The sequence below is a fragment of the Mya arenaria genome, chromosome 5 (genome assembly GCF_026914265.1).
Source record: "Mya arenaria isolate MELC-2E11 chromosome 5, ASM2691426v1".
NCBI lineage: Eukaryota > Metazoa > Mollusca > Bivalvia > Myida > Myidae > Mya > Mya arenaria.
In genome coordinates this window covers 12,488,627-12,507,010 of record NC_069126.1, presented here as the reverse complement: position 1 = coordinate 12,507,010, position 18,384 = coordinate 12,488,627, and the positions used below count along the sequence as shown (strand labels likewise).

Here is an 18,384-nt window from a genome sequence, read left to right as displayed (position 1 = left end):
GTAAGATGATACCATAATTATGTGGGATAACCAGGCATTAGCATTTTAGAGAGATAGCTTATTTGTGGGTTGTTTTCATTAATTTGATTTTACTTGATATTCCTGTGTGAGATGGGAACATGATGACGTTAAACATAAAATTAAATTGGTATAGCCTTATTTTAAATTTATTAACATCTAAACAAGTTGTCTGTTTTTTTTTGATTGTGCTAGCTTTAGCAGTACACATATATAATCGTATCTAATGTCTTTATACACTAGTTCGTCCAAGCCCGCGGTATAGTTAGCATATCAGTTTACATAAAATGATACGTTTATGACATTTGTTATCACATTTAAATACGTTCTGCTCGGATGTGTTTAAATATCAAATGCTGGGTAACCCATATAACAACAATGATGTAACAAAATACATATTGCGGACAATTTACCTAACAATCGTCAAACTTTAAAGATTTTAACAAAACAATAGTTTGTAAACATTTGGGAAGTGCTTAAAGACAAGTGTCATTCCTTTTTTTGTATTTTCACAGCAGCCTATCTTCTCTTTCACCATGTGACCCTTTTCGTGTAGAACTTACCTTGATATATGCACGGCAGTTTCAACCTCTCCTTGACCACGTCCTCTATTTCCTTACTAAGGGGCGCAGCTCCGCAACTGATCTGGGTAACAGACGACAGGTCGTACTCGGAAACCTTCGGACTTTTCGCAAACAAAACCATGATTGGAGGAACCATTGTTAGAGTTTTGGGCTGAAATTGGCATTCAACTTAAGCATGAGGTTTAAAGGGGCATCACACAGGTTGATGCAATTTTTATTTTATTTTATTGCATTTTTATGTTTAACTCAATATAATTGACTGTAATGATCAAAACAAAAAAGCATATGATACGTGTACAGTTCGGATATTAGCCTTTATCAATGGAGTTTTTAAATTAATAGCTACGTGGCTACAGATCCCCAGTTAATGAAGCAGCACAATATCGCTAATATTTTAAAATGTGAACACATATCACATGCCCCATCCCCTAAAATCTTCCAAGTTTACTTTCTATTTCAATATAGGAGAAAAAAGGTAAAACAAATACGCCCAAAATGAACCATTTCTGACTAGAAATTGTTAAAAAATTCGATGGGGAGTACCCCGACCCCTTGCCAACACTTTAAACCGATAAATTTCGGTTTTGACTCAAAAGCTTATGCCCCTAACTTACGTCCCCTCTTACGTCAAATCCTGGACCCGCCCCTGTACATGGAAATGGTATTTTCGTTGTCTGATAACATCTGGTATAAAATAACCCAGCGTTAAACTTGTCCTATTCTCACCTTATATGTCTCTATCAACTTAAGGTAGGTTTCGAAATCAAACCGCGACATGATGACGAGGCGGGATCCTAAACAGTGGCCCGTGTATGCTACTAAAGAAAGCCCCAAAATGTTGAAAAACGGAAGGAACGTCACAAATGTTTCGTCAGCACTGCTTAGCCCAAACCAACTGCAAAACGGAGGTATATTTGTTCTGATAATGCCATATATATATTTGAAACCATGTGGCTATTGTGACGGTTATTCAAGCCATTGGTAGGTAGTATAGCATAGTTTATACTTAAAATCACATAGGTATTAAATCAAGTCCGACATGGTAGGTTGATAGGTCTCCCTTTCTTTGAAATTCATTAAGGATTTTGCGCATAAAATTGCAAAAGAACTTTCAAAAAAGAGAGAAGAAAAACCTTTTTTTATAATAGCTGAAATACAGCTATACTGGCTGATCAATTCTGCTTGTCAGGGGAGATCACTGCGTAGGAGATTGATTTACTATAGGCAAAATTTACGACAATAATTCTTAAATACAAGATCTACACTTCATGTACATCGTCTGATCTGAATAAACAATACGTCAGCACAGTCGTGACGTAATACCAACCAGCAAGAGATGAAATTGGAAGATACACTACAACAGCATTACACTTTGTCAGAATTTACAACTTTAGTTAAAAAAAACTTAACAGTGGATTGATATAAAACTACGAGAGATATGTCAATTAAATAACAACATCGGTCAGCTCATACAATATTCATTAAGTAGCATACAAAGTTGTTATAATAAACATGCTTGAACATTAGATAAACTCCAAAGCCTTTACTCACATTAAGCCATAATTTAAGGTATGGATCTTCGCCTCTGACCTACACGGCCACTTAACGCCAGCTCCACCACTAAACGGTGGTGCAAAGAAAATGATCTGTCGACATATCCGTGGCGCAGCTGTACCTTGTGTATACTTTTACAAACATGAGTATGATTTATATTGTAGGTGATAATTTTACTAAACGGACATATTTCGAAAATCGGAGAATGTGGTAGCGTGTAAGAGCATTCTTATTGCAGGCAGGTTACGATTTAGTCTCAATAATGTGCGAATTCTGGTGCCAGGAGCTTTTCTCCTGAGTCGGATCTGTGCATATTTTGACATCTGCTAGCATTTCAAGTACACTTCGTTGCTTACACACACTGTAAGAGCATTCCGGCGTATGCAAATATGACTGATATGTTGAGTACTACCACCGGAACACAAAAAAACAACATCCAATAAGTACTTCTTTAAGAGGAACTACATGTATGCACTTTATAATAAAAATGGCGGCGCTTTTGCCCTAGTGATGGCGCTGTCGAGTAGTGGTGGCGCTGTCGGGTATGTTTTGCGTCCGAAGTAACATAAAGGTTTTGACTTGTAACATATCTTAATTTGCGAGAATAGTGTTTATTGGAGCTGTATGTCTTAGAGAAGGTCATGCATCAATTTATGCAATCAATCAATCAAATCTTTATTTCCTCCTATACAGAAGATATGCAAATATATTTACAACGTGTAAAGTACTCTTACACTGAGCAATATAAAACAAGTTAAGACAATAAACAAGGAAAACGTATCTAACATAATTATATATAATATGTATACATTTAGTTACACATATGTACATTGGACGCTTTTGTTTTAAGGTTTTGTATTCTTTTTTTCATCTTATAACGGGTCCACATTGTTATTTGAGCTAGCGATTTAATTAGTGATTATAAACATAGCTGTGATGAGTGTAAAAACAGGTATGTATCTATAAATGCACATTTGGCTTCTTGCAGAAACTTGTTATCTAGGTATGGTTTGCAAGTTCCACTCAATAAGTAACATAATCACGCCGGGTAATCATTGGAGCCATAACATTTTGTTATGTGTGGAAAATGCTCCAACGCGTCTTCCGTTATAGTGCCAATGAGTGGATTATGGATGTAAACAGTGAGTATGGTATCTTATTTTTCCTTTTTAGAGGTTTATACGAGTAAATTAAAAAAAAGGGAGAATGTAGTTCCACATAGGAATGGCCATGAGTTGTTCTGAAGGTAAACGTTCTCAACAAAATTAAATATCTGATCGTCTAGAACTTGCATAACTTGCTAGACGTTAGTGTTGACAACGTAAAAATCTGGATTTTCGTGAGAATTGTTCTCGTACCTTAGGTTTAAGCATTTTCTTTACATGTATGTGGCTTTTTTATTGACAAAAGGTTGCCGCGTTACAAATTTTAGAACTTTATTTGTTATACTTGCTGCACTACGCTCGATTTTCTGAACGTTGTGGTGCCGATGAATAGGTTGTGGTGCTTATGAGTAGTAATTTTGGTACGAAACGAATTGTGAAAAAACTGTAGCAATTTCATGACATGAAAATTAATAATTAACTGAATTAATATCATTTTCGATCTTTTTAAAGTATGACCTACTACCACACAGCTTCGCGAACTTAAAGGTTAATTCAGTGTCTAATAAATTAATACTTGATAGCAAATGGTCGTCGTAATTCTAATTCTGTATTTCCAGGTATTATAAGGCAAATATCTAACGATTGTGTTTATATATTTTCAGATGGGTGTCTTTAAAGGGACAAAGGGGCGGGTATATTCATGTCGAGAAAAAAAATCACTCCGTAGCTCAAAATTTGCAAGAAAAGGTATTTTACAGTCAATCACCTAAATTAACAAGCAATCCCTTGCCATCTCAGAAAAAAAATCCTTCGTTTGCATTAGATGATTTCACTTTTGTGGGTAGATAATTCCGCATGTATTATCGACGAAAGAAACCATGCTCATTGAGTAACTATCGTTTTTCCAATGCTGCAAGGGAGGAATCTTTTTTTCTGAGATGGCAAGGGAGTGCTTGTTTATTACGGCGTGATAACTGGTGAATTAGATAAGATTCGTGTAACCACTTATCTATAAATGCACCTTTGGCTTCTTGTAGTAACTGGTAATCTAGTTATTGTTTGCGAATTCCACGTAATAAGTAACATAACACCTGGTGAATTAGATAAGATTCGTGTTACCACTTACATTTATCTATAAATGCACATTTGGCTTCTTGCAGAAACTTGTTATCTAGGTATGGTTTGCAAATTACACTTAATACGTAACATAATAATTAATAACTTCATGGCCAGAGTATGAAAACATCCACATTCCGTTCAATATCAGTTTTTTCATTTTAAGATTATTGATCTATTAGAACATTCTTTAAGACTCATATGCTACCAAAATGGAATGCTAATATATCTTATACAATAAATCATAGGCTTGATTCTTATTTTTTTAGAATGAAAAAATACGTGAATGCGTGCAGTTAAAATGTTTTTCTGACAGGAATACAGTTATTTATCTTAAATTACTGCAACATAATATCGCTTAGAAAAAAAGAGTTGCATTAAATACAGATATTGATATCTTCCGTGCATAATATTAGCTTCATCATTATGTCTTATATTTTTAAATAAAAAAGATCAGTGTTATCAATTACCATATAAACGCGTCCAAAAATACTCCAGATGTAAATTTGCAAACGTTGCATTAAAACGCAAGATATCGTAATGAATAGATGATATAACAGTTCCACAATGCACTTCATTAAAGGAATGCATTGCGGAATTGATATCGTTATCGGGGTATGATCGTAGTTGATCTGGTCCAAAGGACTCCACGCTTACTTTAACCAGCCCAATTGCGTTCATATCCCCGATAATGACATTAATCAAGCAATTAATTACTTATATTTACACCAAGGGCTCATTTCTTTTTGAATCAATAAATGTTAAAAAATGCTTCATTTTATTTAAAAAACCTTACAGTGATTCTTCTACTTAACTCTTTCTAACATGTTACGCATTTCAAAATTAAGGTCCAAATCATTTCAATGTCAAAATGCAAATATGACCAATATCGACAGCGCTATAACCTAAAAAGTCCTTAGATTAATAAAATCATCAGTTTTAATTATATTTCATCTTTTTTGCATATATCAAAGTCAAGTCAATCATACAATGTCCATTTCTGAGCGCATCCAGTGGTAAACAAGCCTAGTTTCATGTAAGCCCATTCAGCCAGAAGTATCAACTTTTAAGTCCATCTTGGTTTTTTTCAACATATTGTCTAGAACCAAACAACATATTAAACATCCAGAGGTCGAAACAATTTTTGTTAGCATGCTAGCAGAACTAAAAAAATTCATAAGTCCGATTCGGTAGAAAAGCTTCTGGCACCACAGTTCGCACAATATTGAAACGAAATCTTAGCCAGCCTACAGTAAAAATATCTTACAGCGTACCACATTGTCCGATTTTCGAAATATATCCCTTTCAATAAAATTATCAAACAACATTTAAATCACATTCACGTTTGTAGAAGTAACACGGCGCACAGCTGCAACACGGAAGTGTCGACAGCAAATTTTGTTTGCACCACCGTTAAGTGATGGAGCTGGCGTTTAATGGCCGTTACCGAAGAGGATGTGGTTATTAGCCCCACCAGGGGCACGCACTTCCACGAAGGAAACCAGAGCCTAATTTATCGAAAAAGTTTAAGCATAGCAAGCTTAAGTCTTTTATTTCAATTAGCCAAAATACTTACTTATTTTCTATTTTGAAAAATAAAATTATTTTTTATCGTGATTATCATAAAAATGAATGCCTTTAAATGTCTTAAAACTCTTCAAAATAGGAACATTACACAAGTTAAATCAATACCAAAAATAAAGCTAAGCTTAATCCTATAATAAAGAACTTGTTCGAGAAATTGGGTCCAGTACACTTTTCTATCCGCAGTACGAGAGATGATCCATACAGCTGTGTCTGAGAAGTACAAACTCTACTTAGAAACAAAATATCTCACTTTTGTTGGACGAAGTTGGTGACAATCGCGTAGTGTGAGACACAGACGGCCTTCGGGAATCCTGTCGTACCGGAAGAAGACAGGAGGGCCGCTATTGACGTCTTTGGGTCCATTTCGGGGGCCTGATAGGGGGCCTGGTGGGGGTGCAAGAGGGACTCAAATGTCGTGTATCCTTTGGCTTCCCCGTAAACTAATACCTGTGGTCATTGTTAAGATTCTTCTTATATTTTATAGTTTCATTTACCAAGCATTCATACCATTCTCAAGTGTGTGTCTGGCTGTGTGATATTATAAGCGAATAATGGGTGAGGAAATCACCAAAAAACGTCTCTTCAAACAATAAATAAATGTTCTTGGTGGAAAGCATTAGTACCGAATTTGAAAATCGGATAAAAACTTGACTATACAGAAGTAAATGCGTTTTTCTTCTAAAGCTGCACTCTCACAGTTATACCGTTTTTAGAACTTTTTTATTTTTTGTCTTGGAAAGTGCAAAAGTTTGCTGAAATATCTGCAAACCAATGATAAAAGATTCATGACAAAGGATCAGATCTCAGATATTCATATTTCCGTTCCATAATTAATGTTTTATGTCTTAAACCGTTACTAACGGTTTAAGAAAAATGCATAAAACACCAATTTTTTAACTTGAATATAAAAATCTGTGATTTAAGTTTTTGTCAGCAATCTTATTTAACTGGTTTCCATGGATTTTCGCAAAAACAGCCTGGTTCCAAGACAAAAAATAAAAAAAAAGTTGTCAAAACTTTCAATCTGTGAGAGTGCAGCTTTAAATGCAATGACATATTTTAAATATTTTGTTCATGAAATGAAATGTTACGAACGAGTAATCGGTGTACAAGTCTTTTACAAATACATTGTCCGAGCTATAAATATGCGTTCGACATGGAGCTTTGTTTAACAGAGGGTGTAGGAAAACGTTAGGTGAATGTGAATTGACATTATACCTTTATGTTATCGTACCCTTGTGTCGCCTCCTCCACTTTTGGTAGTAAATCAGTCACTGTGAACAAATACTTGGTGCTACACTGTCGGATAACTTTAGCCAAGTCGTCTGTAATAAGACATTGTACGTGTTGAGATTTTTCCATATTTGATTCTTTTCTTTGTGTTTAAAACGGTTTTCAGTAGGCAAAGCATTTACCTTGCGATAAATAGCATGCTGATCGACGGCGAAGCTAGCCCTGTATTCATGTAGATTCATTATTGTGCTAGGGGGTCGGGGGCATGCCACCTCGGATTTTTTTTGGAAAACCATGGTGCAATCTGGTGCATTCTTGGCGTTCTGAGGTGCTTTATTTAGAACTAGAAAATGTACAGTTTTAGGATCATGTAGTCAAATACGCATACTGCAACTTTGGTTGATTTTTATATATTTTTTTGTCAGAGTCATGTGTATTCAGCCGCGTTCCCGCGTATAGGCAGCTACGCGCCTTCTGATTACAATGTTATGTCAATATACGCACATAATTCTTGACAATAGGATATAAACCAGTTACTACACCCAACCATAGGTGGCCGTACTGGGTTGGGATGATTATCTCTTATTCTTTAAATGCATGCTTAAATATTTGTTTAAGGAATATCACTTGCTTAAAATACATGTACACGTTTCCAACCTGTTAATAGTTTAAATATTTTTACAAATGGCCAACATGGCTTTAAAGTAAAGGATGACCCCCCCCCCCCCCCCTGACCAATACGACCACCTATAACCTATAATTATAGATACACATATTGGTGAACAATTCGATTACAATCTATCATTGAGGTGATTACGAAATTATATGGTGCTTTATTTAAAATGGTGTAGTAAAAGAAAAGTTATTTTTGTTTTAAGTCTTCATTTGAAGCAAAATGTTGCCTTCCGATGTAGCATTTATGATGTTATTTATCACGTTGTATACACACACAGAATTACAGAAAAGAAAAAAAGCGATTGCTACACATTCTGCCAATCGTTTCCAACTTTCAATGAATCGTGTATTCCGTTATGTATGTGATAGAGCTGAAGAATCAATAGCATAATTATATTCTGTATTCAACGCACCTTTTGTAAACAGTGGATTGATTGGCTGAAGTGTAGCTCCGATCAGTGCGCATGTGTAGAACGTTACCAGGTAGTCAGGATGATTTGGTGTCAACACGCCAATGACGTCATCTTTCCTCACTCCCAACGCCTGCAAACCCGAAGCTGCTCGTTCTATGCGCGCGATAAGCTCCGAATATGTTATTGTTGTTTCTGTTGTGCAGTCGACCTTGCCAAATAGGATAAAGCCATATCTTATGTGTTTATGCAACTTACATCTAAGGAACTATTAGACAATTATCTTGATCACTGAAAGGAAAACTCGTTTTATTATATTTCACGTGCTTTAGCCATACCAAAATGATACGTTCAACGTCCTGAGAGGGACCGAATATCTGTTTTTATTCACTCACAATAGTGCTAATGTACATACATGCTTAACAAACAACTACACACAAACATACACAAATTAAATGAATAAAATAACACCTCTTTGTTTGTAATTTTACATAGTTTGTTTCTGAGACATATTTAAAAAAAATGTTCTTGTGAAAGGGTAAAAAAAACTTTTAGATAGAAAGTTATAAGTACAAAATAATCTTGTTTGAGTTCATGCTTTACGAACTAAATATCCGTGTTCCATATGTATCTAAAGGATTATATATATGTAACACTATAGAAAGGGAAAACCACTTAGAGCAGCATTTCCCCGTTTATTCGCTCACCATGGCGACCCTATCTCCAGTGTTTCGGATGTTGTCAAGCAGGTATACGGTAAGGTTCGTCACGGGAATGTCCTCGACGCGGAGGGGCGGCTTTTCTGACATTACTCCAAATGTGACGAATTCCGGAGATGAAGGAAACCGGTTGCAAAGCACAGAGGGACTGCACTCAATGGCGGGGATATAATTCCGTTTTTGTTGTTCTTTTACCACCTTTTAAACGATAACTTGTTCAATTGTCCAGGATATTCACAAATTCATCTGCACCATTATTAGTTAATTGTAGTATTTTATATGAAATGCACATTTTGTATTGTTTTCTAATTCAAATACAATTTTCGTTTTCGTTTTCTTTTAAAGTCAGTCTAGACAAAGCTGCTAGAAGAAAATGAATTAAACCGATCATTATACACACACCTTCAAGTTGTTTTCCGATATAACTATAAATTACATGAATGACTGATATTTCCCATACACACATATACATATATTTAAAATTTAAATGGTAACATACTCCTAGACTAAGCATTCGCATTCGGAAACTGTGAATAAATTATACGATTAAGTTTCAAAATGCATGTCACTATCTCGACTGAATGATAGCTTTACTTCATGTTACAAAGTAAATACATTTCTCAATTTAAAGATTTAAATAGGTTGGTAACTCCTTGCGACCTACATTCAGAATACAAGTTCACGCAAGGAGTATTTTGTTTCGGCTTAAGCTAAATACTGTGCCATTTTTTTACCTGGATGGAAGTCAGAATGATTTGTAAAAAAATAGAAATAGAACACCCATGATAAGTGGGGCGTGAACTATCGACCATACAGCGGTCGAAACTGCGGAAATGCATAGACTTTTACGTATTAGTATGTATAGTTTTAGAAAGAGGTATGCACCAGTCAACTGTAACTACGCCCCCCACCCCCCACACACACCCCGTCCAGGGAATAGCGGGGACTTTGACTTTCGGTCCAGCCAATCCCGGGTACATCCCCGCCCTGCGGTGACAAACCGGTGGTAAGATCCCCGCCAAATGCCCCGCACCCCGAAATACATTGGTAAGGCCCATTCCCCACTATTTATGGCGCGAAAACAAAACCACCGCATTCACTGGGCACTGCGGGGCCACCTGGAAGGTAAAAACACGGCCCATTACCCCGCTATCCCCTTGGACCTGGGGGGCAACGATATTTCGTCCCATACGGGCCTTCCAGAGTTTGTAAACAAATTACTTTATATCACAAAACGATATACCGTATTAATAATCTTCAAGTGTGGAATAGCAGTCACCTTGGTATGATTTTACCACGCTTAATATAATTGTATCGTCAATTGCTCTAATCCAAATATGGCATTTGTTTTTGGAAATATATCTTTTATTTTTCGAGAAACATTTATTTACTATATATTACAACAATTTGTTAGCATAGACGATCGTTTAAAAACAAGTGATACCTATCTTTGAATGGGAACATTAATAGGCTTCTAAAATTCTTCAGAGCTTCAGAGCTTGTGTTCTATATGTTGTAAACCCGACTTTATAAATAAATATAACTTGATGCCAAAAACATCACTAATTATGTTTTGTGACTCCACAACTATGACCACTACGCCACGCTAGCAATATGTTAATGCTGCAATATTTTGTAATTATACGGTTTTGCTTTATACAAAATAGTTGTTTATAAACTCTGAAAATGCACGTATGGGACTAAATATTGATGGGGAATAATTTATGGTAGCATATTACTGCCGTAAGATTTTATACCTCAGCTTAGATAGCGATCGCGAATTGTTTCGTGTCAACCGCTTAATTTTCGTGGTAATTATCTAGCCTTAAATAGTTAACCAGTTAATACTGTACAGCTAATGCCCCCATTTCACCAAGGAATGTTTTTTTTTCCAATCGGCCCGATCTGTACCAGATTATCCCTGATGATTTATTTTTTTGATCTGCCAGATTGTCGTCCTGAATCGCCTCCAATCGTCCCCATTTTTTTAAGCCGATTGAATCCCGACCAATAAACCACGGCGAGGAACGATTCACGGACGTTCCTCGAGCGATCGACACGTTTAAGGGGCGCAAGTATGCGAAAGTACGCGCAAGTACCCGCAGGTACAAGACAAAGGCCCGGTAGAGACCCGCATCTCGTGTGCAAGTGAGCGATGTTCGCGCGTTGTTCGGCCGAGAGGGACCGAAAATGGGCGATCCCGGCTCGAGGCCGATGTCCGCCGTTCTTACGCCGTTCTTCGCGCGAGAGTGGCCGAATGTAGGCTTATGTTGACGCATTTAGGCGCAGAAACCCGAAAGTAAACGTTCTTCGGACGATTTAAACGATCTTTGGCCGACTAAATATGCCCAGATCGGCGAGAGATCGGTGTTATTGTGGCCCGACTATATATATCGAGCCAGATCGAAGCCTTTTACCATTTTCTGACAAGCCAGTGAAGGTCATGGACCAACAAGTAGTGCTGGGGCTTGTTGCAGCTTTACAACTTTGTACTGCTATAACACAGCAAAATGTTACAAGACTAGAAAGTATGCTGAGGAGAAGGAACAGTGTCAAGAGAAGATATGCTAAAAAGAAGTAAGTTGTTGTGAATTGTTAAAGGTTTTTCACTGGTGTTTTGTTTCAGTACCTGTTCTGAGAAAAGTTTGCAGTTTTTTTTTATTATAAAGATTTTATAGTTCTCTGGCATTGGTATTAATTTGTACATTTATTATTATTTATAATTACTTTGAGTAAAATATGCGTTGCTGTTCTATTAAGTAACAATTAATTATTTGTGACATTTAAAAGTATTTCTATATGTTCTGGTGATGGTCGGGTGCTTACACTCCGACGACACTACGCACGACCATCGGAAGAGAGCGGCAGAGGCAAAACGAAAGCTCCAGAAGGCTCCAGAGGGCTCCAGAGGGCGGGCGAGACAAGTGGACCTTCAGAGGACACTCGGGCGACCAAGGCGACCACGGGCCGACTGTTTTTGATCGGCTACTGGTTTTCAACTTTTTAAAAACAGTAGCCGATCACTTTTTAGGAACCCGACCCTCGGGGGACTAATGCGATCGCGCCAGATCTTACCCCGAAGGTATAGGTTAGTGCACGTTAGTGCACGCAGGTTCCCGACTTATTTTGCAAAAAAAGGGCCGATCGACTAAAAAAGAGATCCGGTACTCTCGGGACCAAAACAATCCTTGGTGAAATGGCCCTATAAAGAATGTAATAAGTGGCAGTTCTGGAAACTTTCAAGCCGGTTTTTAGTCTTATGATATTATCTTACCGAAAAAGTTTCGCGAATATTAACTAGATAGCTAGATAATTATCGCGAAAATGAAGTGGTAAACACGAAACAATTCGCGAACGTTAACAGGTTATCGTACGACGGTTATATGGCACCATACGTATTGGACTAAATATTGTTGGGGAATAATAAGAGGTGTACCTCTATTTTATACACGATCACAAATGGTAGAAGGTGGCTTTTGAACCAGAAGTAACGTCATACTGAAAGGCCTAGAAGGCCTTATTCTACAGTATCCACGGGTCCGACGACCCATTCCCAAAGCAACATATGTGATATTTTTCCCAATCTTTAGAAAAAAAAATCCCAATCAAAAGTAAATGAAAAAAAAACATACTGTTGATATTTTTTGAATTTCTTTTTGACTGATGGCGGCCCTTACATATATCAAGATTTATCAAGCCCTTGAATGTGAGATGATACTGAAATTCTCGTGAAAAACATAACTAAAATTGTTCTAGGATTTATCGAATACAAACAACACTTTTGCTTTCAAGTAGAAGTACATCTTGAATTATGAAAGAAATTAGCTTGCTAGTAAAAAAATAGCAATTTAATACGTTCGGAAACTAAGCTTACAACACCACGGAAAAAGTTGTAAAAACATGTTTAAGAATGTCCATGCGCAGATGATGGACGAATAATCCAAACGCATAGCATATTTATTATAATAAGAATGACACAGCGAAGGCGAACGCCGCAAAACTCCTGACAGATAATGGCAAAGCAAAGGAGGGCTAACGCCGCCAATTTCCTGGCAGATAATGGCACGGAAAAGCAGGGCGAACGCCGCCAATTTCCTGGCAGATAACGGCACGGAAAAGGAGGGCGAACGCCGCCAATTTCCTGGCAGATAATGGCACGGAAAAGGAGGGCGAACGCCGCAAAACTCCTGGCAGATAATGGCACGGAAAAGGAAGGCGAACGCCGCAAAACTCCTGGCAGATAATGGCACGGAAAAGGAGGGCGAACGCCGCCAAACTCCTGGCAGATAATGGTACGGAAAAGGAGGGCGAACGCCACAAAACTCCTGGCAGATAATGGCACGGAAAAGGAGGGCGAACGCCGCAAAACTCCTGGCAGATAATGGCACGGAAAAGGAGGGCGAACGCCGCAAAACTCCTGGCAGATAATGGCACAGAAAAGGAGGGCGAACGCCGCCAAACTCCTGGCAGATAATGGCACGGAAAAGGAGGGCGAACGTCGCCAATTTCCCGGCAGATAATGGCACGGAAAAGGAGGGCGAACGCCGCCAAACTCCTGGCAGATAATGGCACGAAAAAGGAGGGCGAACGCCGCCAAACGCCTGGCAGATAATGGCACAGCAAAGGAGGGCGAACGCCGCCAAACTCCTGGCAGATAATGGCACGGCAAAGGAGGGAGAACGCCGCCAAACTCCTGGCAGATAATGGCACAGCAAAGGAGGGCGAACGCCGCCAAACTCCTGGCAGATAATGGCACAGCAAAGGAGGGCGAACGCCGCCAAACTCCTGGCAGATAATGGCACAGCAAAGGAGGGCGAACGCCGCCAAACTCCTGGAATATAATGGCACGGCAAAGGAATGCGAACGCCGCCAATTTCCTGGCAGATAATGGCACAATAACTTTACTACAACAAAAAGTTGGCATGTAAGAGATAGCACTGAAAATATTTATTGATATATGAATTTATTTCCGCGCACATCGAAACCCCATATCCAAAATTATTTATCAATTAACACTACTGTAAGTAATATTTAAATATATGTCAACAATAAAATACTTATATATCTTTATCCATATCAACTAAATATCATACATTGTAAGATTACTTGCGCGAACAATTAAACTTGTCCATTGTGGCACTTCAATATGACGACATTAACCGACAATGAACTTTGGTCGATTCACTTTGTTTTGTTTCGTAAAAGAACCTGATTAACCGCCAACCTGTCTAAAACGACATTGAAATTTCGAACCAGTTGATGTTGCTCAAGACAAGTTTCACGGTACAACAACATGTACACTGCATAGTGCAATTATACACTGGTTATATTGAGATAGCTCTTTTGATGTTGCCATACATAAATGTTTCAATCCTTTTTTAAATCAAAATAAGGTATAACTATAAATTAAAAAAGGATACTAGAATACTGAAAATTACGCGCTCTATCATGCATAATTAGGAAATAGAAGTAAACAATCAGATATCACCGTTGTCATACCGCGGATAAACTGATTAGTACCCATTTATAGCTTTACGTAACACGGCAAAATATTAAAAGTTTGGCACATAGTCTTGACAAAATACTATTTAATTGAATAAACAACAGACGTATATTGAAATAATTGAATGATGGTTTTCGCCTTTTCGAACAGTAGCATTCTGATCATAAAGTCACAAAGTCTTCAATATACAACACGTGATTGTCTGATCAGGGTAGAACTCCATATCGCTCCGTTTCAGCTCGAATTGGAGCTACTCTACATCTAACTTAATGAACGCTTACCTATGGTTTGCAGGAATTAAGTTTACAATAATTCTAAACACACGGGCTTTGTCTGCAACGTATGCTTCAGACACATATACTGAGTCTTGGTAATCACTAACATACATGGATCTAATCGCAAATATTGTACTCATGCCATTTCACCTGACAAAGCATCACTGGGTCTGTATTTCCCGACCACCAAAAAGAAAAGCATGGCTCTGGTATGAACGGCGTTGAGCCTGAAACCGTTTAACACTCCAAAGAGACTCAATGTAACTTAGAAACGACAAAAACAATTGAGTCGTTAAATTAAGTAAATGTCATCGGGAAGTTTACGTTTAGCCATGAGAAGTCCAAGGCGCCATTGAGCTAGCACTTTGAGCAAAAGCTTGGGCATTCACATTGTAATCCAGATATTTGTCGATAACAATACCAAGACAAATATATGCTTATCAATCATACATACAGTTTTCATACTACATATGAAATTGTAACGAGTACGTTGTATAGATTGAGTACGAACGTGCACTATATTGCTCATAGTACAATTTTAAGTCATATCATTAATAGTACATTATTTGGCTTTAGCATTTCTCATCTTTTAAGTACCAGTGTGGGTATACCACGTGCTAAATTACGTTATATATGCTACGTCGGAAGGCAACATTTTGCTTAAAATGAACACTTAAAACAAAGATAACTTTTGTTTTACAACACCAATTTAAACGAAACAAAGGGCAGTCTATGCCGCTTAAAGAGTCCCACCTTCGTTTTTTACGTGAGTTTGATTAGGTAATTAGTTTCATCAAACACTTCGACAAACCTAATTCCAAAATAATGTAATCTAATTCCGCATCAATTGTTTGTCTCTCAGTGAGGGATCCGACAAACAGGAGATTACTCGCGAACATAGACTCTCTGGTAAAGTATAACAACAGCTTAATAAACTTGTCATCAGATTTGCATCCGTGATGGCGTCGAACTTAAAGTTGAAGGAATATCTGCGTGCTGATGTCACTGGAGATTACGAACTCACTCGCTGACAACCGTCCTATCCCTGACATTGCAATTCAGATGAACATTATCGATTGGGGTCTATGAAGATATTGAGTGTAGAGTAAACGAGCTAATAAAAGACGGTCCTCAAACCTGGAAAAATAGACAATTATAGTAAATAGAAAATTCGGCGGCTTCTTCACCTTTGACCATATCAGATGATTCATCAAAATTGCTTCCTAATGACATAAATCTACACTTTCATTACATGTTTTAAATACACTATTCTTATCCAAGTATCGCAAACTAACTTCTCTCCGATTCTGTATGCGAAAAAATCAATTTGACACCTTTGATATCACAAAGACCTCTATAATAGCCCCCGGGTTTGTAGGAAATTTACAGTACATTGCGTATTCACTAATTATCTTTGTATATTCAAAGACAATATAACTTCTTATAACGTTATCACATATCCTGAGATAAATATGTATAGAATGATTTCTCATAAAAGCTTAGTAATAAAACACTATGGCTACAATAATTCAATAGTATGTCGAGCCGGTTACACTAGTTTCCCCAAATGCATATTCAACTGTATATAACGTATTAATACGTATTAAGGAAAAATAGCAAACATTATTCGAAAACAAGTTTAAGTACACAGGTCGATATATATTCAGTATGTATTGTGAGCCTTCACTTTATCGCTTGATTTGCTAAGTTTGTGTAAATAATTAACAATAAAACTGTGTACAATTATAAAATAAAAGCCCATTTTGCATTTAAAAATATTTGCATAATATTCTAAATAACTGCATTTAGATAGGAACAAAACATATATGTATATATGGCGACGTGGCGAACATTTGCGGTAAAAAGGAGCATGCATTTCGTCAGAAGAATTGCCGTAGCTTACACCTCCATATTACACCTCTATATTTAAACATATGAGACATTTAACTGTACCATTATATCACTCTTGATTCAATACCCTTTGCTTTCTAGTCTATGTATTGTTATCTCTTTCTTTGTGATTATTGCCTATAATGGATTTAAGTGTTTCTTACCGACTCTATATTTTGGATAAGAAAGGAGATATTTCATTAACATAATTGTATTTAGACACCCGGTCTGGGCTGCTGATTGACAGCCAGACTACCCACGTTGACGGAAGAGAACCATTCAGACCGAACCAGTAATACAAAGTTCTCAATAATACGCATGCCGCCTATTAACTCTGTCAACAACTCCACTTAGCCACCGAGGACAGAACAAAACTGACAATGGAATGGTAAATAAACGAGATGAATTCAGGACTGCACCTCATTTTGTGTTTGCTTCCCATTCGAATAAAATTGAAAAAATATATGAAAATCATTCACTTCAGTTGGTTTTGATTAATATATGTAGGACCTGAATTTTAACACAGATATAAGAGTTGGAAATGAGCTGATATATTCCCATATTAGAAATAATTGTATAATATAGGAATCTTCATTCTCAGTTATCATGTTTTGAAAAAGAAATATATCATATGGAATTTTTATTGATCTACAACGTTCAAACAATTATTTACCTACTATATAGCGAACGTAATTAATATATATTTTAAATATAAATACCGAAGAAAAAGTGATTCAATACGCGTTTATGTTCAAAGTTCTTCATGCCTAAGTGAGTAAGTTTTGTTGAGTGTAGAAACCTATTGGAATATATTAATTGAAAACGGATTATATCAAAACACGGATACAGTCAACGTTAAACCTATACGCAAAGGTAAAGTATTTGGATTGGTTCTCTTATATATTTTACTATACCATTGATACTATCCTTTAAGTCGCTAAACTGTGATTAAATTCATGTTTAAGAGGACAAATGTTTCAGGAAACATGGATACGAGAGACGTACACTGTATAATGCAACTACCACTTACAACACAAAACAAGATACATATTCGCATCTTTTTATGCAATATCTTCTTAAAGCAATCCCTCTTTTAGTTAATAGACATTTGAAGCTCAAACGCGTTAGCTAAGTTCTTTATTCCTAAAAAAACAAACAAAAACTAGTAACTTTCTCGGACCTGTGGGCAGCATTTACATCATTCGCGAACATCCAACGTCTGGGGAATTATACTTTGTTAGTTCTGTATTACTCGATCCCAGCCACTGATTTGCCCCGGGGGTTTAGCAACGTATATCTTTTTACTACGAGTACACCTTTTTCCCGCACAGATACCAATACTACGCTATTTGTTGTCTGGTGGGTTCATTGAAATGCATCCCTGTCTACCCACCTGTAACAAAGTACAATATGTTGGCAATAGTTTCATAAAATTGATGACTGTCAAACTACGGCGTTTCCTTTGATCAGCAGAGAACAGGTGCTGGATACTGCCGTTCTCAATATTGTCTTTAAAATCTAAAAACCGATTCGTTGAATATGTCTATGGGTTTAGCCTATCCTTCTGGCCCAAATTTCTCGAAACTTCTTAAGCTTAACAGGCTTAAGTAACTTTTTTCAATTAGCAAAATACATACTTAAATTGAATCTTGATAAATGAAAAATGGTTTAATGTGATTTTCATCATGATAATTCCTATCCAAAGTATAAAAAC

General features: G+C 37.0%; 1 protein-coding gene across 1 annotated transcript; it reads right to left on the bottom strand.

The window, feature by feature from the left end:
* Positions 1–58: 58 nt before the first annotated feature.
* LOC128235450 (probable 4-coumarate--CoA ligase 1) lies at positions 59–9,092 on the bottom strand. Its single transcript, XM_052950272.1, has 7 exons — positions 8,991–9,092; positions 8,287–8,494; positions 7,184–7,290; positions 6,216–6,412; positions 1,329–1,497; positions 582–753; positions 59–102 (listed from the first exon to the last, which is right to left on the bottom strand). Exons 1-7 carry the CDS (start codon positions 9,090–9,092, stop codon positions 59–61), a joined length of 999 nt encoding a protein of 332 aa, XP_052806232.1.
* Positions 9,093–18,384: the final 9,292 nt, after the last annotated feature.